The following is a 23,094-nucleotide window of genomic DNA, read 5'->3' on the forward strand; positions in this document are numbered from 1 at the left end:
GACTTATCTAAAAAAGGAGGGGGTGGACATTGCATTACTTCAAGAGACCCACTTAAATGACCAAGAACATACTAAGCTTTCGCAGGGGTGTTATGCCCAAGCCCATATTTCCTCTTTTACTTCAAGGAGTAGGGGTGTAGTTATTTTAATTAGAAAAGGTGTGCCACTTCAATTGGTGGAAGTTATTAAAGACACTAGAGGGCGCTATGTACTTCTAAAAGGGCTTTTACATGGGGAAGAAATTCAAGTGGTGCTTGCTGCAGAGCCATTTGAGGAGAGCTGAGCTCCAGCGAGGGGGAGCTTAAGCTTGAGCTCCACCTTTTTTGCACTTCTTCTACGAGTGATGTCACTGGGGGTAGAGTTAGGGGTGGGGTTGGTGTACGCATTAAAACAGCTTACAGGAGGAGGAGCGACAGCTCATGCTCCCCCTCGCTGGAGCTCAGCTCTCCTCAAATGGCTCTGCAGCGAGCACCCTCTCAAGAAATTGCCTTCATGAATATTTATTGGCCTCCTGGTCACCCAAATAATTTTCTTACTGAAGCCTTTTTAAATTAGCAGACTGGGGAGTTAAAACATTATTCACTGGGGGTGACATTAACTGCCATTTATGTCCTATTATTGATAAATTCCCAGCAGGGAAACCGTTACTATCAGTACAGGCTAAAACACTTAAGGCCCTGTGTGAAGACTTTGATTATGAAGATATTTGGAGGGCTTGCCACCCTGCAGAGAGAGAGTACACTTATTTTTCAAAAGTTAATAGTTGTCACACGAGAATAGACTATCTATTCTCTCCCAAAATATGTTGGAGCACATAACATCTTGCAAAATCGGAGATATAATAATATCTGACCACGCGGCAGTTTTCACTGAATTTTCCTTTGGAAATCAAAATAATAAAGCCAGTGGTTGGAGATTTCATCCATTTATATTAGCTGATCATAACTTTATTACATATTTTACAGAGGAATTCAACACTTTTATGTCCATCAATTCGGTCTCAACTGAAGATTCATCCTTATTATGGGAAACAACCAAAGCATTTTCTAGAGGCATTATAATAGAGTACACACATAGTAAAAGGCGTAAACAAGCGGAACAAAAAGAGATTTTAGAGTCTAAGCTTAGGGATGCTGAGAGAACATACATTAATAAACCAAGCCCTGTTAAACTAAAGGAAATTACGGCGCTAAGGTCTGCGTTAGACTCTCTTTTAACAAAACAGGCAGAAGTGAAAATTCACTTTGCTAAGCAGAAAATGTATGAACATGGGGATAAAGCTAGGAAATATTTAGCACACCTAACAAAGAAAAAATCCGACTCTCAATCTATACAATCTATTATAGACAGTAACGGTAAACACTCTATGGACAGCATATTCATTAATAATACATTTAAAGATTATTTTGAGAATTTCTACAAATCAGAACTAAATGGGGACACAACACAAACCACAGAGCTTTTCTTCTCGACACTTAATCTCCCCACGTTATCTGAAGATCAGTTATTACCCCTTAATGCCCCTATATCTAAAAATGAGGTTCTAGCAGCAATAAAGAGTTTACAATCTGGGAAAGCACCTAGTCCAGATGGACTTAGTTGTGAATTCTATAAGGAATTCAAAGACTTATAAGTGGATCCATTATTAAATATGTTTAATGACTCTTTCTGAAAAGGCCGCCTACCACAGTCACTGAGAGAGGCAAATATATCCTTAATTTTGAAAAAAGGAAAACAACCAAAGTACTGTTCGTCATATCACCCCATATCACTGCTAAATGTAGATCTGAAGATCCTTTCAAAAATTTTGGCCACCCGCCTTAAAGGCTTTCTTCCTATATTAGTAAAGGATGACCAAACCGGCTTTATTGTAGGCCGTAACTCGGTAAATAACATGCGACGTCTTTTGAATGTGATTCAATTTGCTAAACAACAATCAGTAGGTCTTGTGATCTCATTAGATGCGGAAAAGGCGTTTGATCGCATCGAATGACCCTTTTTATTCCATACGTTACATAGATTTGGTCTTTGTATAATTAGCCTTTTAGTGCTGTACTTACTAATGGCTGTAGATCCTCTATGTTCAAAATTGAGAAAGGAACAAGGCAAGGTTGCCCTCTCTCACCCCTTCTGTTTGCCTTAATAATAGAGCCATTAGCAGAAGCAGTACGGGAAAATAATAAAATTAATGGTTTTATGGTAGCAAACAAACCACAAAAGATTGCTCTATATGCCGACGACATTCTTATATTCATGGTAAATCCTGAAACCTCTACCCCAAATCTCTTAGACACGATTGACAGGTTTGCAGATTTTTCTGGTTATAAAATTAACTACCATAAATCAGTGGCAATGCCTATAGGAAGTTTACAACAAATACCCCAAACACTACCATCATTTCCATTTAGGTGGGCCCCAGAAGGTTTAACATATTTGGGCATCAATGTCACCCCCTCCTATGAACAAATTTATAAAGCCAATTTTAATCCACTTTTTGAACGCATTCGAATGGACCTAGAGGATGGAATATTCTCCCTATTTCTTGGATGGGTCGGATCTCCCTTCTGAAGATGAATATTCTACCGCGAATACTCTACCCTATTCAAATGATTCCGATCAATTTTACACACAAAATCATTAGGAAACTGAATGGCTGGTTTAATTCTTTTATCTGGGCAAACAAAAGAGCATGTATAAAAATTTCAACTTTAATGCTTTCATCCTTGGCAGGTGGTCTTGACCTTCCAGACATTCGAAAATACCAATTAAGCGTACATTTGCACTTTATTTCTGACTGTATACATAAAGGACCCAGTGCAGTTTGGTTTGACATTGAAAGTTCACTCTGTAAAATCCTCTCAGAAATTTGCTTTTTTTAAAAAAAAGCTTAAATCAGTGAAAATTGCCTGCAATAATCCCATCACGGTTTGTACTATCAAAGCATGGCAATCTATAAAACGTTTTGAAGGGAGATCTCTACTCACCTCAACCTTTACCCCATCTGTGATAATTTTGACTTTCTGCCAGGAACTGAAGACCCACAATTTAAAGTCTGGTCACAAAAAGGTCTCACCACATTACATGACTTGTTTGATGGAAATATTTTAATGTCTTTTGACCAACTGACCAATAAATATAATATTCCGCGACAAGATTTTTACCGCTACTTGCAACTAAGAGACTTTGTGAAAAAAGACACTACAGTACTCGAAAATGACTGTCTGAAAATCAGGACATTTCAGTTGACAACTTTTTTCATACAGGGACAATTCCACAAGCTGTTTCTACAAAGTCCTGAAGGATTGTGGCTCTTTAAATACGGGCTTCTTGAAAGAGACTTGGGAAAGGACCCTTGATACACAAATCACAGATGATCAATGGAAGGAAGCTTGGAAAAATGCAATGTCCCTAAGTGTATGTAACAGAGTAAAAGCAATGCAACTGAAAATTCTACATCGAGCTCACATCTCTCCCTCACGGAGGCACAAGTTTAAAGAGGAGTTGTCACCAATGTGTCTGAAATGTAAAACCGAGGAAGGAGACCTGGTTCATTGTTTCTGGCTTTGCAGGGAAATTCAAAAGTTCTGGGCCATGATTGAACAAGAAATTAGTGGAATTTTATCTTTTAATATTGGTTGTGACCCCAAGCATATGCTGCTTGGGATATTCGACGAGATTAATATGGACAAGCATAAAAAAACACTTTGCAAGTTCCTGACATTTTGTGCAAGAAAATGTATTCTCCTGAACTGGATAACGGACAAAACTCCTACAAAGTCTTTATGGCACAGGGTAATACTTGAATATGTACCACTGGACTACTTAACTTGTGTCCTACATGGCAAAGATGTTTTATTTCATGAGAGGTGGGATCCATTTTTGTTACATATGGGTTTAAACATAACCTCCATAATCATCAGAGGATTGATTTAACAAGGATGCAATATCGCTACTTTAATTAATGCCCCCCAACCCCTCCCCCCCCCCCCCCCCCTTTTTTTTTCTTTCTCCCCAGGTTCTGTTCACTTGTTTGTTGTTGTATCTGTATTGCTTAAAAATTCATAAATACATTATAAAAAAAATTAAAATAAAAAGTCAAAACGAAATAGAAACTAAAACTAATGAAAAATCCAAAACTATTATAACCTTGGTCCATTATCGGTGAATCAAGTCAAGAAGATTTACCAGTCTCTTAGAGTTTTTTGTTAGGATCTGTCAGGTTTTACCCTTTCAAACAAAGCTAGTGTTGTCCCTTTGAAATTCACATAGTTTTTCCCGGATCTTCGCTTGATGTTTTTCCTTACTTTTCTTCCATGTCACTCCAACCTTTTGCCAAGGTCTTTGTTTCTCTTTCCCAGGGATTCCTATAATAGTTCCTTATTCGCTGTTTATCAGTCCTTTTTCTTTCAGATCTCTTGATGCCTCCGTCATTGAATTGTACATGATCGGCCCATTTACCAAAAAGATTTTAAGTTTTGCCGGCGGTGGTGTTTAGAACTTAATTCCCTTTTCATTCAGAATGCTTCCTTCCGGGATTCCAAAAATTTTATTATTATTTCTACGGGAGCGTGTTTCTAGATCTCACAGTTTCTCTTTTAAATTTTCTTGTATTTGAATGGATTGATTGAGCATTTCTTTCATCTCAGCAATGTTCTCCTCCAAAATTCTCCAACTCGCTTCTCCACTTCGTTGACCTTTTCTGTCGTTGCATTTAGGTCCGTGATAAGGTCATCCAGTTGTTGATTGACTTCTTGTTTACAGTTACTTAATTCCATTTTCACATCTTTTGCGAGAGAATCTTGGAAGGCGGTTAAATCAGATTTAATATTCTTCTGGAAAACTTTGATGTCTGTAAATATTGCTGCAATGATAGGTGACAGGCTATCAGCTATCCCGTCCGTCTTGGATTTTTCATCTGTTGATTTCTCATTTTTTTCAGGATTAACTGGTTGTTTTGTCCTAGCCTTTTTGTTTTTGTCCCTCCTCCATGTCATTTAAATATGGTTTAGGTTATTATATATGATGTAAAAAGGAGGATTAATACCAGTGTGTATGGAAGCGCTCTTTCTATGCTGCTACATGTGTCGGCGCCTTACCAAAAACCATCCCATGTGATTCTTAAGCTGCCCTGATTAAGTGAAACTTTGTACACACTGATCATGTCTACAGTTTCTCTCCAGTGTGAATCCTCTCATGTGTTTTCAGGGTTCCTGAGCGAGCAAACCTCTTACTGCACTGTGAACACTTGTACGGTTTTTCTCCAGTGTGAACCCTCTGGTGGCGTTTCAATTCTGCAGCTGTAATAAAAGTATTCTCACACTTCAAGCACATAAACTCTTTCTCTCCAGTGTGGATCATCATGTGTCGATTAAGGGATGTTGATCGGCTAAAGCTCTTCCCACACTGAAGGCATGTGAATGGTTTCTCTCCAGTGTGGTTCCTCATGTGTATATTAAGGTTTGATGATTGGCTGAAACTCGTACCACACTGAGTACATGTGAATGGTTTCTCTCCAGTGTGGATCCTCATGTGTATATTAAGGTTTGATGATTTGCTGAAACTCTTCCCACACTGACTGCATGTGAATGGTTTCTCTCCAGTGTGGATCCTCATGTGATGATTAAGGTATGGTGATTGGCTGAAACTCTTCCCACACTGACTGCATGTGAATGGTTTCTCTCCAGTGTGAATCCTCATGTGTATATTAAGGTTTGATGATTGGCTGAAACTCTTCCCACACTGAGTACATGTGAATGGTTTCTCTCCAGTGTGAATCCTCATGTGTAGATTAAGGTTTGCTGAGTTGCTGAAACTCTTCCCACACTGGGTGCATGTGAATAGGTTCTCCCCAGTGTGGATCCTCATGTGTTGATTAAGGTATGTTGATTGGCTAAAACTCTTCCCACACTGAAGGCATGTGAATGGTTTCTCTCCAGTGTGGTTCCTCATGTGTATATTAAGGATTGATGATTGGCTGAAACTCTTCCCACACTGAGTACATGTGAATGGTTTCTCTCCAGTGTGGATCCTCATGTGTAGATTAAGGGATGATGATTGGCTGAAACTCTTCCCACACTGACTGCATGTGAATGGTTTCTCTCCAGTGTGGATCCTCATGTGTAGGTTAAGGTTTGATGATTGGCTGAAACTCTTCCCACACTGAGTACATGTGAATGGTTTCTCTCCAGTGTGAATCCTCATGTGTTGATTAAGGTTTGCTGAGTTGCTGAAACTCTTCCCACACTGGGTGCATGTGAATAGTTTCACCCTATTGTGGATCCTCATGTGGATCTTTAGTTTGCTTTTGTTTGCCAAACTCTTCCCACACTGATTGCAGGTAAAACAACGCTTGTCTCTCATTTTTAAAATATCATCAGTCTCTAAATGAGTTTTGTCTTCAATTTTGACATGATGTTCCTCCTCTTTACTCCTCTCATACTCTTTAACTAGATCTGAAATAATAAAAAAAAGTTCAGCTTTTAGTAAATCATTAAAACTCTTAGTAAAAAGGAAGTGAAAACTTTATTTTGATGCACATTAAATGTAAAAACAGCAGATCATATTTAGATTGATCATGTCATATTAACCTCCTAGTGTCCATTACACACAAACACATTTAAGCGGATACTTATATGATTAATCCCAGAGCATTTTGGTCATATTGATGAGACATAAATTTGAAAGCTGTAAATGGCCAGTTTCTATTTGTATATATTCGTAATGACACAAAACATGTTTTTGAAAAACTTGTAAAGCAGATAATGAATGCTTTTTCATTCTGTGCCTGACTGGTAAACCTGTCAGAAAAAAAAGCAGCTGAATCTCTGAGAATATTTGCCCCACAGACATGAGACATATCTGCATAACATCTGCATAAAGCCTTAAACCTGCACCTTTAGATGACAAATGTTCTCTGGTTTAGTAATCTGCATGTAACGAATGCAATGCAGAATACTAACACTTAACTGTTCCAGATCATCAAACAAATGTAAATATTAGACAAAGATAACATAACTAAATGCATTGTGCAGTTTTTAAATGAAGAATTTTATTCTTAAAAGGAAGACAAAACACTGAACTACACAGACTTGTGTGAAAATGTTTTTCCCCATTAAACATAACTTTATTTATCACACCGGGTTCAAGTTCTCTAGCCACACCCAGACCTGATTACTACCACACGTTCTCAATCAAGAAATTACCTAAATAGGACCTGTCTGAAGTAGACCAAAAGAGCCTCAAAAGCTAGACATCATGCCAAAATCTAAAGACATGTAAACACAAATGAGAAAAAAAATTCTTGTGTCACAAGTAAAAAAAAAAAAAAAAAAAAAAACTGAATCAAATGCAGAAAAACAACAAGGGTTTATTAAGGAGTGAGAACCGGAAAAAGCAAAAATCAAAGTAAACACCCGGTCGGGTGAGCGCTGATAAAGTTTCATGGGAAAAAACAACCAGACACTCACTCACTAGCGGTCCTGGACACAAATACAGGGTGAGTAACAAAATAATATGCACACAAATTATCAATAACATACTGACAAACATGAAGGGAATGATGTGGTATAAACAGGAAAAAAGGGAAACGAGAGCTTCTGTGACTGCAAATAAAAGCAGATGACATGAGATAATCTGTAACCCAGAACAGGAGAAGAGAGCAAAAGTGTGAGGTACGGTGACAGTACCCCCTCTCTCAAGAACGGCCCCTGGCATTCCCTTAAGACTCACTATGGAACTAATGAAACTGATCAATGAGAGAGCGGTCCAGAATATCCAGAGCCGGAATCCAACATCTTTCCTGTGGACCATAACCTTTCCAGTCTACCTGATACTGATAACCTCTCTTTAAAGCCATAAAGAATCCGATTCCATGGACCGAAGAATGTGAGCGGGCTTTCATAGATACAGTACATGTCCCTGTCGAAGGTCTGTAATTTTAAGCTAATTATTCATTAAAGGCCAAGCCATTCGCATACGTGACGTACTGTTCTTTGTGAGACTGAAATGTTGGTAATAGCTGTGTTTCCATCCAAAAATGAGAACTAAATTTATTTGCAAAACTGGAATATTGTATGAAAAATACACAAATAAATCAGCGTTTCCATCCAATGAATCAAAGAGAACAAAATCGTCACTTCCTGATTAACTGGTTCCAAGTATCAACAGTAAAAACAGAATTTATTACGGTAGAAATAGTTACATGAATCTTTTGCTTATTTAATAAATGACTTTCCCCTCAGAGGACAATGAACATGTGGTGGCGTTTGAAGCCATGAGATGCAGAGAACAGACACTCTTGACACACTCAAGACGCTCTGGAGATCATTAATAATATAATGACATGAATACTGAAATGGTTCAGGGGCCTGTTTCAGTAAGGAGGTTCAAACAACTCGGAGTTTAAACTAGAACTCTGAGTTGATTTACCGAGAGATTAAAAACTCTAGAGTTTTCGGTTTCAGAACAGCTGATCTGAGTTAGGTCAATCAACTTTGAGTAGACCAACTCAGAGTTAAGCGCGCACACCGTGACTATAAAAAGGCATTATTAATGGAGCGCAGATATTACGAGTGACCAAGGCAACATTTAAAAAAAAAGAGATCACCATTTCTTTCTCCAGCTGAATTTGATGTACTCATGCAAAGTTATAGCAAATATGAGCATATTTATTTAAAAAGAAGCAACCATCAGTGAAACAGAGACAGTTAGCCTGGGAAAACACCTGCTCAGGTAAATGCGAAATTTTACATTTAAAATATTTAAATATTTAAGTATAGTAAAATAAGTAATGTAATGTGTGATGTTTATAATTTTTTTCTAAACTTTTATACACGTTTATCAGTTTTAATAGATTTAACAGTGCACTTGTGTCTGCCTTTTTACTGATCAAGTGAAAGAGGTTGATATAGTACATATATATATAGTACATGTCGAAGGTCAGTGAATTTAAGATAATTATTTATTGTTCTGTGTGTGACTAAAAGGTAGGCAATGTCTATGTTTTCATCCAAATATATTACACAAATTTATGTGCAAACTGGAATATTGTAAAAAAAAATGCTAATAAAGCAGCGTTTCCATCCAACGAGTCAAAGAGAACAAAATCCCAAATGTCAACAGTTAAAACAGAATTTACTGTGGTAAAAGAAGCTGCGTCACTTATTTCTTTATTTAATAAAAGTACTTGCGCCTCAGAAGACAATGCTGACATACAGTGAACACGTGGGGGCGTTTGAAGCCATGAGACGCAGAGACTCTTGACACGCTTCAGATGCTTGGAGGTAATTAATAATATATACTAATACTGAATCAGTTAAGGCATTTTAAAATGACTAAAACAACATTTAAGACGTGTTACAGTGTGCTCACCCTGCTGGTTTGTCCATTCACACACATTTTCATCATCAAATGATGACCTTTTTTAATGTACATACAGTAATTTGTTCAATAAAAGTGTTTTAGAGAATTAGAATTACCGCTTCGTTTTTAAAAAAAGGGGAGGAGACCAACAGAAACTCTGAGTTTAGAGGATAAAACCTGTTTCTGACCAGGTTAGGTTCACAGAGTAAGTTACCACAGTAACTGACTCTGAGTTAAAGTTACCTCTCTTTCAGAAACAGGCTTGACTTACCCTGCTTGCTCGAGTTTAACAAACCTGCCATTTTGAAACGGAAAACCCAGAGTTTCTCTCATTTCAGGGTTAAAATACTCTGAGTTTTCACTTAACCTCCTTTCTGAAACAGGCCCCAGGTGTTTTAGAATGACCAAAACAACATTTTAGACGTGCTCAGCCTGCTGGTTTGTGCATTCACACACATTTTCATCATCATAGAATCTCTTATAGCCAACCTTTTTTAATGCACAAACTGGAATTTGTTCAGTAAAGGTGCTGGCGTACTTTACGTAAGTTTATCTTTTAGTTCCTGCCTGACTGCTTGAGTCCATGAAGTGATTATTTCTAATTTACACACCGGTTTCTCTTTTCTTTCAGATTTTACCTCATAACTAGGGCCAAACAGAATCTTGACCTTTTTTGCTATTTCTTCTGAGAATTTAGTATAAAAAATAAATAAATAAATAAAAACTGCGCATTTATGTGGTTTTATTTTGGGAGTATCTTAATTAAAAGCTTTTTACAAAGCAAATCTATCTAGATCCACTTGTTTGGTAAACAAAGCAAGTCTCTTCTATAATATCTCTACTAAAAGACAGAAAATATTACTTTACACACTGTATTGTAGATAAATTAAATAAACATTTTCATATTAGTTAATAATATTACTGAAATTAATTTAAAAAACTGAAAAAATAAATAAATGTACACACATTTATACAAGTAAATAAATAGACTCAATGATGGGCTAAAATTCTGCGGATTTCTGTGCACACAGATTTTATGTGGGCCTACTCATAACCTTCTGGCGTTTTTAAAACGAAAATGAAAAAACGGCTCATTTTTCTTTTTCGTGGTGAAAAACGAAAAAACAAAATTCAAAAATGATTAGATTTTTTATTTTGAATAGCAAAAAATAAAATCACCAGAAAACAAAAACGGTCAGTGTATGGTCCGTGTACGTTTTGTTCATTTGTTTTCCATTTTCAAACGGAATAAAGGAAATGGAGAAAACGGCCGTTTTCCCATTTTCTTTTGCTCACGAGAAAACGAAAAAACGAAATTATGGCTGGATTTTCATTTTTTTGGTTTAGGGTAGGAAAACGGATAAACGACTTTAAAATTAATTTTACACATGTAGACGGTGCTGAAACGCCCATTTTTATGTTCGCCCTCAAAATAAAAGCCTTACACGCAGGCTTTTATTTATTATTAATTAGCCTATATATAAACTAAGTTTACATATTCTATCATTTGAACCACACACAGTTGGCAGGCTTACATTCATTGCGTATGTATAAACTAAATAAAAACATAAATTAGCAGTATTCTTAGGGTGCTTTCACACCTGTGAATCGATTCAGTTGTTCCGAAACAGAGATTACAAATGTTACATTGTTGCTCTTTGCTCTTGGAGCGGTTCGCTTTCACACTGCAAAGTTTCTAATCGGACCAAAAGAGCTAAAACATGTCACGTGCGAGTAAACTCTCCTCACATTGGTCAGAGTGTCAGGGTTTATTTTGCGCTAAGCTGTCAGGAGAGGTGGTGGTTTGGTGGTGATTGACAGGGTGCGCGCGTGATGTGTCTGAGGAGAGACACGGTGGGGAGGGGTGAGAAGGGTGCGCGACGATGCCTATTTGAGGACTGGGAGAGAGACGCGAGATTACCGGGAGATCTTCACTCGTTTGCGGGCATCCGGAGACTCGCGAAACTTCCCGCCTTACTCATAATTCTCTCTTCATATATCCGTAAGCCTATTACATATCCATAAAACACTGTGATATAATCGCACTCGGATCGGATCGCTTTCTCACTGCAATCGAACCGCTCCAGGGTTCGTTTCAATCAAGCCGAGACCACCTCATTCAAGCGATCTCGGAGCAATTACTTTGGCGCGGAACAGAGCGCGATTGCCCTATTCACATATGCCAATCGAACCGCGCTAACTGGGCAAACGAGACACCTTCCGAAACAAAAGTGTAGGTGTGAAAGCACCCTTAGATGTTTGCCATTAAAATAAGGTCATAGTTCACTGCCAAGCTTCTTGCTGCTGTGCACCTGATGCTGAGCAAAGATAGCCATTTCCGAGCAGCAACTGGTTTACATGATTGTTTCAGGGCTATTGTAGGCCTAAATAATACTCTGTATAAAATAATAATTTATTATTATTATTTTTATTATTATTATAATATTATCATTATTAATATTATTATTTACTTAGTTATTTACTTAAATGATTTAACTTAAACTTTAAACTTCAAATTTACAGAATATGGCAAATAAGTATTTATTAAATGGAGGTCAGGTGGTTATCTTAAATATAATTATTAAATAATTAAATATTATGATATTATAATTCAGTGGTGTATTGGAGAGTATGCAGGCAACCCGTGAAAACGCTCTTTAAGATTTTAATGCAACACCAAAGTAGGTCTGTCTTATTTTTTTGTTATTTGTTGCTGTTATTATTGTGGCATTATTTATATATATATATATATATATATATATATATATATATATATATATATATATATATATACACAAATACACACACACACACACATATATACATATATATATATATATATACAGGCTGCGGAATATTTTAAATAAGTGGTTTATCCTAAATAAAATACAATAGGATCGGTGGATGTGCAATAAATAGTTTGAAAAGCCCTGGTTCAGACTAACAGACGAGCTAGCTGTCTGTGCGCTGCGCTAATAACTTGGCATTTGTTCTTTTCGGTGCTGCCAGATGCATTTACTGCATAAAATAATAAAAAAGGTAATTCGGTAAAGCGCGCAGAAATAAGCACACTATATGCCTATGCCGAATTAAGTTCTCTTTATTTCTTTCATCAAGACTTTTCCATGCGAGGAATTACAGTTATTAATAGCTTAGTCCTTATAAACGATCAGTTTATAAAATACACAATTTACGGATCAAGCCTAATGAAGAATAAGAAGAATATGCAACGCATTATGATCCTTGAATGATCAGAGCGCATTTATATAAACTATATATTTTATATAATCCATAAATATTAAAAACATTATACATTTAAAGTAATGGAACATTATATGTTATAAAATCTAAACTATTATTTAAGCTACAGGCTAAATAGAAGCGCCTTTTCGGAGCATGTCAAAGAAAAGACATGACACAATCTCAATAAAAACTTGTTGCTTATTTACAATATCTAAAGGGATATAAAACATCTAACATGCATCTCCATTCTCAACGAGTTTCTGTGTTCTGCATCCTTCACAGACCGAGTTCTTATTCCGAGGTAATCTGTAAATATTCTCATTTTTAGAAGAGTCTGTAAAGGCTGTTCTGGCACACTCTTGATTAAAAGTGAAACTGACCAGCGCAACGGATGATTTGTCATTTAGATAAATACAGTTATAATACAGTTATGGAACTATGAATATTTCATTTTAATTTCATATTATTATTTTATTAAACTAAAAAACAGTTTGTGTATTGGCGCTGCATGCAGCGTATTGTGAATATTATTTTGAAGCACTTCAAATGTTATTCTTCCTTTTTATTTTTATTGTATTTTTAATATTTTTAATTATACCAAACAAAATTGTTTCTAAACAGATACATTTTCCTATAGGCTACGATGAAGTGTATATTTTTGTTCACACAGGTCCTATACAAAACTGTGTGAATGGATGATTTGTTTCTCCGTGAAAAATCACTCATTTAATAAGCAAAACAGGCCAAAATGTTGTTTAGCTTGCGTCAAACTGGATGAACAATTTACAAATATTAAATACAAAGGCTGATTATTTTATGCAATGAGGGACAATAGGCCTATTACAAATTAAAGAAAATTATTTGCATATTAAAACGAAAATATATAAGCTTTACAACCTGTGAGAAATGACTTTAGATAATGTAAACAAGCATCAAGTTTTGTTTGAGATTGTGTCCTCTAATTCATTAGTGTAGCCATAAAAGAGACTGTGCATCAGAAATACTGGGTGCCTTATTTATTGTCAAAATAATGTGCAAAAAAATAAATAAAAAAATTACTTATCACCAACCTTATATGTGAAATAAGCAGGGCCCGCTGTAGCACTTTCTCAAGAAGAGCAATGTCAAATTATTAGCGCAACGCACATGCAGCGAGCTCATCTGTTTATCGGAACTACTAGGCACTAGGGATGTAACGGTATTGTAAATACCGTCATACCGCAATATTACATTTTTTCGATATTACCGAAGTCGCATGACTCGGTAAAACTATAGGTCTTCTGAGAAAATTTGCTCAGGCGAATGAAGCGAACGGGACGTAGCTAAAACTACATTTCCCATCAGCCCAGGCGTGGCCATAATCCTTTGCGGTCTGTTGTTGCTACAGATCCAGTAATGCGGAAATGGAGTGTGCTGCTAGCAGCGGAGATGAAAAAAAGATGGAAATGATCGAACCTAAAGCGGGTGTTGTCGCCGCGCGCGTGCTGAATAGCGGTGCTGTCGCGCGCGTGCTGATCAGCTGTGTTGTGGCGCGCGTATTGTAAAGCGCCGAGGGGGGTTGAGCGCGCATAGTCAAGAGAGGTGTTGTCGCGCGCCTACTGAAGGGCTGGACTGGACGGAGGTTGTGTCGCGTCGCGGGGGCACTTTTGATTGTTTTGGAAGGGCATTTTCTATCCAAGACTAAAAAGGGCATGTGCACTGCACAGGTTGAGCCCTATGTGTGCACGTGCCTGCAAGTTGGGGAATACGACTAATAACAGTCATGGGGACTGCAGAAACACAGCACACTGTTCAGATTGATGCAGACATTGACTTGTACCGCAAAGAGACCTCTATCTCACTCATGGTTTGTCTTCTCAAGTGGGGGAAAGACAATGCACAACGTTACCCCATTGCTGTCAACCTGGGCCAAGTCATATCTCTCTTGTCCCAGAAACCTCAGTCCCAAATGAGAGCTTTTTTTTCTGTTGCAGGGGACATTGTAAATACCCAGAGATACCAGCTTTTACCAGATTATAATTATATGATAATTTTCCTTTAAACCCATCTCTATGTAAGTGAGTGAGTGATTAAATGTTGAATGTGATGAGTTTTCAACAATACTAAATTGAAACTTTATTTTTTTACATGGTTTAATAATTTTTTGTTATTAAAATTGAAGTTAGTGTTTCAAAGCTTACAGATAGATGGCTAATTTGTATGTCATTGACACTTTTGGCACTTTTTTGGAGTATTTTCAAAAGTTTTTTTTTTCCTGTAAATGATTCAATAAATACCGTACCGTGATATTCATACCGAGGTATTACCGAACCGTGAAATTCTGATACCGTTACATCCCTACTAGGCACTATTTTTTATCAACTATAATGTGTTTAATTAGTTAATTTGAAATTTATTTTATTATTTCAACAATAATTGTTGAGTGAAAGAATGTGCTAGAAATATGCATTGCGGCTCACTTTATTGTACAGGCTTATTGCACTTAAACTTTTTAAGGTTCGGCTCTCGAATAAGTAAGGTTACGAGTAAATGTTATTTAAAATATTTCGCAAAGCATGCCATGTAGCCTACAATAACAATTACAGCAAATTACAAAAAATAATAAGACAAGCCTACTTTGGCTTTGCAATAAAATAGTATTAATTATCAAATAAATAATTTCAATATATAATTAAAATATAAAGAGATAAAATAAAAACAAATGGTACCCTTTGTTTTTATAGCAGGGCCTAATGTGTTCTTATTCTGGTTCTGCTAACAACTATTAAAAAGAAAAACTAAACAATAAAAACACTAGTAAGTGATAATAATAATAATCATTATTATTATTATTGTTATTATTATTATTATTATAAAGCCCTTGCTCTGAAACAATCATACAAACCAGGTGCTGCTCGGAAATGGCTATCTTTGCTCTGCATCAGGTGCACAGCAGCAAGAAGCTTGGCAGTAAACTACGACCTTATTTTATTGACAAATGTCTAAGAATACTGCTAATTTACGTTTTTATTTAATTTATACATACGCAATGAATGTAAGCCTGCTAACTGTGTGTGGTTCAAATAATAGAATATGTAAACTTAGTTTATATATAATTAAATAATAATAAATAAAAGCCTGCGTGTAAGGCTTTTATTTTGATGGGGCGACGTCACAAGCTCAGATTTGGGTGACCAATTAGAGGAAAGTGGGCGTTTCAGCACCGCCTACATGTGTAAAAGTAATTTTAAAGTCGTTTATCCGTTTTCCTACCTTAAACCAAAAAACGAAAATCCAGCCAAAATCTTGTTTTTTCGTTTTCTCGTAAGCAAAAGAAAAATGGCCATTTTTTTCCTTTCCTTTATTCCGTTTAAAAATGGAAAACAAATGAACAAAACGTACACAGTCCATTCCGCTGTGACGACCCCCAATTAATAAAGGGACTAAGCCAAAAAGAAAATGAATGAATGAATCAGCGTTTCTATTTAATGAATCAAAAAGAACAAAATCGTCACTTCTTGATTAACTGGCGCCAAATCTCAACAGTAAAAACAGAATTTACTGCGGTAGGAAAAACTACATGAATCTTTTCTGTGTTTAATAAATGACTTTCACCTCAGAGGACAATGTCAGCACACAATGAACATGTGGTGAAGATTTAGCGCATGTTTTTTCATGCCTATATTTCAAAAGTTATGTGCATCATGATGTTTCCATCAACTGTTTTTTTTTTACGCTCATAGCCTATCCAATATGCACATAAAATAGGTGGCTAAATATGTAAGGCTAAGTGAGAAATACTGCTTCATTTTTAAAAAAAAGAAAAGGAGACCGACAGAAACTCAAAACAGAGTTAAGAGAATAAAACCTGCTGACCAGGTTAGGTTCACAGAGTATGTTACCAAGTTACCTCTCTTTCAGAAACAGGCTTGACTTACCTTGCTTTCTCGAATTTCACAAACTTGCCATTTTGAAACGCAAATACCAGAGTTTCTCTCATTTCAGGGTTAAAATGCTCTGAGTTTTCACTCAACCTCCTTTCTGAAATGGGGCCCTGATCTCATATGCTATTGTTTTAAAGCTTCAGTTGCCTACTGGAGAAATGACTAGGACTAATAAACGGCTACTTTCTCCACAAACAAATGTGTTCATGACTATACATACAAAGAAAAATAATTAAATTAGAAAATATGACTTTGCAACAGGGGCGAAGCAGAGGCACAGTAGATAGTGCTGTAGCCTCACCACAAGAAGGTTTGCATGTTCTCCCTGCCTTCCCATGGGTTTCCTTCGGGTGCTCCGGTTTCCCCCACAGTCCAAAAACATGCGGTACAGGTGAATTGGGTAGGCTAAATTGTCCGTAGTGTATGAGTGTGTGTATGATTGAGTGTGTGGATGTTTCCCAGGCATGGGTTGCGGCTGGAAGGGCATCCGCTGCATAAAAACTTGCTGGATAAGTTGGCAGTTCATTCCGCTGTGGCGACCCCCGATTAATAAAGGGACTAAGCCGGCAAGAAAATGAATGAATGATTGACTTTGCAACATCAAGCAGCATTAAGCATGGACCATGTGATGGCCAGTGTGGTGTATGTTTTTTTAATTTAGTTTTGTTTTGAGTTTAAGTTACCGTGCTGCAGTGTCGACGAGGAACGGAGTTTCTGGATGTAGTCCAACAAACTAAAGGGCAGACGTGCCGCAAAGTGGCATTTATTGGTTCCACCAATCGATACCATTGGCTTAATGGCTTGGAGGGAGAGCTGATCTTTAGTTTAAGTTCATTAATGATTTGCAGTGTTTGTTCAGATTTATATTTAGTTTTGCTTCATTTAGAATTTATTTAACTAATATTTAGATTTGTATTTAGATATTTGACTTAGTTTATTGTTGTTGTCTGTTTTTGTCTCCCCCTTCTTGTTTACTGTGGACTAGTCCCTCTGGTATAAATGTGGTCAGTCTTGTCATTTCAAGGAGTTCTGTTTTTGGTTTATTCATGATTAGTTTGGTTTGAACTCAGTTTTGTTTTCTTTGTTTAGTTTATTGATTTTTCAATTGATTTAATTGTTTCATTTATTTATTTTTTGAGTTTTTGAGAAATTTTTTGACTTTATTAAAAATAATTATTTTGGAAATCTACTTTTTGTATGCCCCTTACTATATGTGCTGGCTCAGTCCGTCACAGACCAGTATAAGATTCTGACGGTGTGATAAACTTGACTAAAAATATCATGATTTCTCAGTACTGTGATTACCATTTATAAATATATTCTTTTTAAATGTCTGGTTAAAAAACCTAAACTTTTTTTTCCCCTTTGAACACAACATATTTTCACTTGAGAAACTTTGAAAGTATTTTGGAGCAGTAAACATGTCAGGCTAAATAATTCAAATTAATTTTTTTTACTATTTAAAACAGCATCTTTGGATATATTTTCTGCTGGAGACACTGTTGTCCTGAAAATCTTCAAACAAAATGTAAAAAAACGTATGGATGGTACAGCAGAAATAATGGTTTTAAAACTTTTTTTAAACCGCGGTATACCTTGAAAACTGTCATTGTCCCATGCCTAATACCGTCCAATGGCGGCACCTGCTGGTACGTGAAGAATATGGTCAATACTGACAAACTTTACACTCAAATGTTTGCAAATCATCAGCATGCTGTAATCCATTTCTTAAACAGCAAAAGTCATTTTAGACTAGTTTGTTGGCCAGTTGTAGTCAGTGCAATGCTAAATGTTATTGTTCCACTATAAATTGTTAGCTTTGCTTCATGTCGTCCCTCAACAACATCATATAGTTTAGAATACTGTACAATGTTTTATAACAGTTAATTATTTTAGTGTCCATTTCATTCAGCATATTTAATATTGGGCGCATCCAAGCTTTCTGACATAAAGAAATTTTTCAAATGGCCCAGATGGAAAAGATTTTAATTTGCCCTTTCAAAGTATATATATTTTTATTTAATAATACAATAATAAATGAATAATGAAAAAAAAAAACAATATTTTCGATATTTCTTAACAAAAGCTCTAGTTGTATTGTTTTGTAATTGTTTTTCAAAATAACCTTTAAAAAATTATTTTAAAAAATTTACAAATATTTTGAAAAGTTTTAAAAACTATAATAAAATAAATCTATGCAAGTCGATATCCTCAGCAGGAAATACATGGAGCTTATTTAAACAAAAGTTATTGTGAGAAAAAATAATTAAACTATTATGATAAATAGAGTTTAAACTTTTTATTTAAAAAGGTCATTTTAAGTTTTATTGAGATGGATTGTTGGTGATTTTGGACAGGCTGAGTAGCAAAACATGAATAGAGGAAAATGTAGGCTTTAAACTTTTAAAAATAAAAATAAAGACCTACAACACAATACTTTAGTAAATGTAAGACTTTTTAAGGCCTAAAATTTTTATTAGCCCTGGTAATTTGGTATTATAATAATGATGTAATTCTAACAGTTTAACCGCATAAAGAAGTTGATGAAAAAAGGGAATTGTGATCAACGTGACATATACCAATGGAAAGTACTATACCAACACTATCACTGTAATAGCAGATATCTTCTATGATATACTACTATACTGTAGGTCAAATATCGACAGCTCAGTTATAGTCATTCATTTTCTTGTCAGCTTAGTCCCTTTAATATTCCGGATGCCCTTCCAGCCGCAACCTATCTCTGGGAAACATCCACACACACATTCACACACACACACTACGGACAATTTAGCCTACCCAGTTCACCTGTACCACATGTCTTTGGACTGTGGGGGAAAACGGAGCACCCGGAGGAAACCCGCGCGAAGGCAGGGAGAACATGCAAACTCCACACAGAAACGCCAGCTGAGCTGAGGTTCGAAACAGCGACCTTCTTGCTGTGAGGCGACAGCACTACCTACTGCGCCACTGCCTCGCCCTCATCTCAGTTAAACTTTTTAAATTTATTGTTTTTATTTATTTATTTTATATATTGCCAGTGCTCAAGGACGCTTTACTACCAGTAGAAGAACAAGGAAAGCAATAACCTTAAGAAGGTTGAGAAAATGGGAGACTAATAATACATAAAATAATGACAAAAAACATGAGAACAAGTAACGAATGAAACTCATTCCTGTTTATCAATGAGTGCTTATGTGCATTTAGGAGAACTAGGTAGCACACTCAGGGCTGCAAGATGGATTTAATTATAGAGGTAAAGTTGGCTTTATATTCGCACATTCAGACTTTCCCCTTAATAATATAATTTCATAAAATTATTTTTGCAAACTCTAAATAGTGAAATCAAATTAGCAGTCAATGGCTATCAAAGTACAACATTGTTCACAGTCAAATGCTGTGATTTCAAGTTATACTTTCATGCTATAAACAATATAGAGACTCCTAAATGAACGAATGTGTAAAACCAACTTTACCTCTATATGACTGAGTTGGTCTTTGAGAATGAAAACTAACCTGTTTGTTCCTGCAGATCTTCCTGTTTGACTGAGAATGTCTCTTCGATCTTCACATCTTCACTCTCCTCTTTAATAAACGCCATCTTTATAACAGTGTGGAGATCAGTCGCTTCAGCAGGAGTTTTTCTCTGTTTGGACAATTTATCCTGTTTAAAACGAATAAAACAATAAAAAATGCCCTGTTTAAAAATAGAGGTAAAGTTGGTTTTATATTTACACATTCAGACTTCCCCCTTAATAATATAATTTCAGAAAAGTATTATTTGCAAAATCTAAATAGTGAAATAATATAAGCAGCCAATGACTATCAAAGTACAGCATTGTTCACAGTCAAATAAACAGTGTTAATGTTGTTTTCAAGTCATACTGGCATGCTAATTCCACTTGAATATTCAAAGTAACATGGTAAACAATATAGAGACTTCTAAATGAACGAATGAATATAAAACCAACTTTACCTCTATTGTTTAAAATAGATAAAACAATGAACAGAAACAAAATAACTTCTCTTCAACACTTGCTTCAACGGTTTATTTATATGAGAGTAATAAACAAAACGTTTCTTTAGAACACTTATTACACACTTTTCTGTTACTTTATTCAAACAATAGCCCTCGGTTACTGAGAATAAAATAATACTACGTTGAATAAAGGATTAAAATATTTCCAACAGCAGGAACATAATTTAGCATCGTATAACAAACTAAAACCTTCGAACTTTAACTTTAAATCGATTTATATCTGTGTAAACATTTTAAAACAAACCTTTCTCCAGTTGAATCACAGCGCTGAAGCGGCGCCGCCTGATGACGTCACACGCCAAAATAAAAGTCTTTTCTTGTTTAGCTTTCTTGCCACTTACTTTTGCAGTCATGACTTATTGATATATTTCTCCCATGGTTTTTACTTTACACTATATCTGCTTTCTCTCACACAAACCTTAAATCTAAACATTTTCTTAACTTTTTTAATCCACTTATGATGACTTGTATGTCTGCAACACATTACTTCCTATTAATATCTGAGTTTTCCCAGAGATGGGTTACGGCTGGAAGGGCATCCGCTGTGTAAAAACTTGCTGGATAAGTTGGCGGTTCATTTCGCTGTGACGATCCCAGAATAATAAAGGAACTAAGCTGACAAGAAAATGAATAAATAATATCTGAGTCCAAATCTCATCCTTATAATTATAACCTCTTCTTTTCTATTTCTACAACATCATCTATATAGAGTTTCCTTTTTTCCACATGAATTGTCGTCTCTTGTTATCTGTGTTCCACGTTTCCTGCCATTCTTTAGCAATATCTTCAGTAATAATATTTAATTTACCTTTACTTACAGAAGCATTAAAGGGATAGTTCACATAAAAATCACAATTATGTCATTTACTCGTCCTTTACTTGAACCAAACCTGTTTGAGCCTCTTCTGCTGAATGCAAATGAAGAGAATACGGAGGCAAAAACAGACATGGTTCAGCTGTTCTCATTTTGGACCTGGCTGCTTTTTTCAACATTTTCTTGCACACAAAATGTTCTTGGAACTTGATTACAATTGAACCACTAAAGTCATATGTCACATGTTTTAAAAATGATTTTGGTTCCTTTTCTGGACTTTGAGCATCTCGGCACTCTTGCTGTCTATGACAGATGAAGGAGCTCTCTGACTTCATCTAAAGTGTCTTCATTTGCGTTCTGAAGATGAGCAAAGTTCTCAGGGGATTAAACAACAGGTAGAGGGACAATCATTCTTGAGTGCTTAGTGTACACTGTAAAACACGCCTCCCATCATTGCTGATATACAGCCTACAGCCACATTACACTGCTTTTTAAAAATGTATTTATTCATTTTTAATTGCAATAACAACTGGCCATTACAACAAATAGAAATACAAAAACTGATAGAAGGCTACATCGCACTGCTACTCAGGTGATATTACTCATGTATTCATTTATTTTTATTATTTTTATCAATCAGGAGTCAGAGCGAATGATCTTCAAGCTGCTACCCATTACTGGGAAACATGCATACACACTCATTCACACTGCATGCATACCGCATGTCTATGGACTTTGGGGAAACCAGAGCATCCGGAGGAAACTCACACGAACACGGGAAGAACATGCAAACTCCACACAGAAATGCCAACTGACCCAGCTGAGGCTTGAATCAGCGACCTTCTTGCTGTGAGGCGATCGAGCTACCCACTGCACCACTGCACTCACATGTGTAATTATTTGAGGTAAACTGGTATTAGTGAAGAACTTTGCTTACAAATGGTTGTTATTTGTAAAACAGGTCAAATGGCATCATTCAGATGTAGCGATCTGGAGAATCAAGCATGTATTGATATAGACACTATGCTTATTTGTCTTAAGAGATGTAAGGCAGGTCCTGTTCATGTAATATGTTCATGTAATAGTCTATCAAGTTGGTATTGGCATGAACAGCTATACATGTTAACGGGTTTCTTATATGTAAAACGGTCCTATTCAGTTAATGATCAGGCAACTATTACTAAAGATGATTGCACACAATGATGAGCCATTTATTTAAATGAATATGTGACACAGATATTTAAATTTCATTGTTACAAACAAGTTAAAGGAGTAAGTGCAGTTGTTGTTTTATGTCATGTTCACTACTGTAATAAACACCATGGGGAAAAAAGAAGTCTGAGAAATGCTGTAGTTGGTGTAGGTGGAGCAGGTTAATCACATTAACAGTTCTGCATTTTGTAGTTATAAAAGTGAACTCTTGTCATTGAATTATTCTGTATAAACTACCTATACAATAATTTAACTTGTGATGTAATTATTTTCTGATTATAAATATTTAGATGCATCACAGTATGTGATAGCTTTACTGTGTTAAAAGAAAAAGGTTTGTCACATGGTATCTTATATATGCTTTTGTGAATGTCTATGCATATTTGTTTGCACAAACACAAGTGATAAATAGAGGGATAAACTTCTTTAATACATACCAGGTGAATAAGAGGCAAAAAAGAAAAAAAATTGGCACAGAAACAAGTTACATTTTAATAGTTAAA

General features: G+C 35.9%; 1 protein-coding gene across 2 annotated transcripts; it reads right to left on the reverse strand.

The window, feature by feature from the left end:
• Nucleotides 1-909: 909 nt before the first annotated feature.
• On the reverse strand, nt 910-20,860 carry LOC137491087 (uncharacterized). 2 transcript variants are annotated; one of them, XM_087248770.2, is made up of 3 exons: nt 20,810-20,860; nt 20,043-20,190; nt 910-6,452 (listed from the first exon to the last, which is right to left on the reverse strand). In XM_087248770.2, exons 2-3 carry the CDS (start codon nt 20,125-20,127, stop codon nt 5,164-5,166), a joined length of 1,374 nt encoding a protein of 457 aa, XP_087104896.1. In that variant the 5' UTR covers nt 20,128-20,190; nt 20,810-20,860; the 3' UTR covers nt 910-5,163. The 2 variants fall into 2 exon arrangements, with proteins under 2 accessions (XP_087104896.1, XP_087104897.1); XM_087248771.2 differs by having other exon boundaries at nt 20,043-20,223.
• Nucleotides 20,861-23,094: the final 2,234 nt, after the last annotated feature.

This window comes from Danio rerio, chromosome 4 (assembly GCF_052040795.2).
Source record: "Danio rerio strain M-AB ecotype USA chromosome 4, GRCz13ab, whole genome shotgun sequence".
Taxonomy (NCBI): Eukaryota; Metazoa; Chordata; class Actinopteri; order Cypriniformes; family Danionidae; genus Danio; species Danio rerio.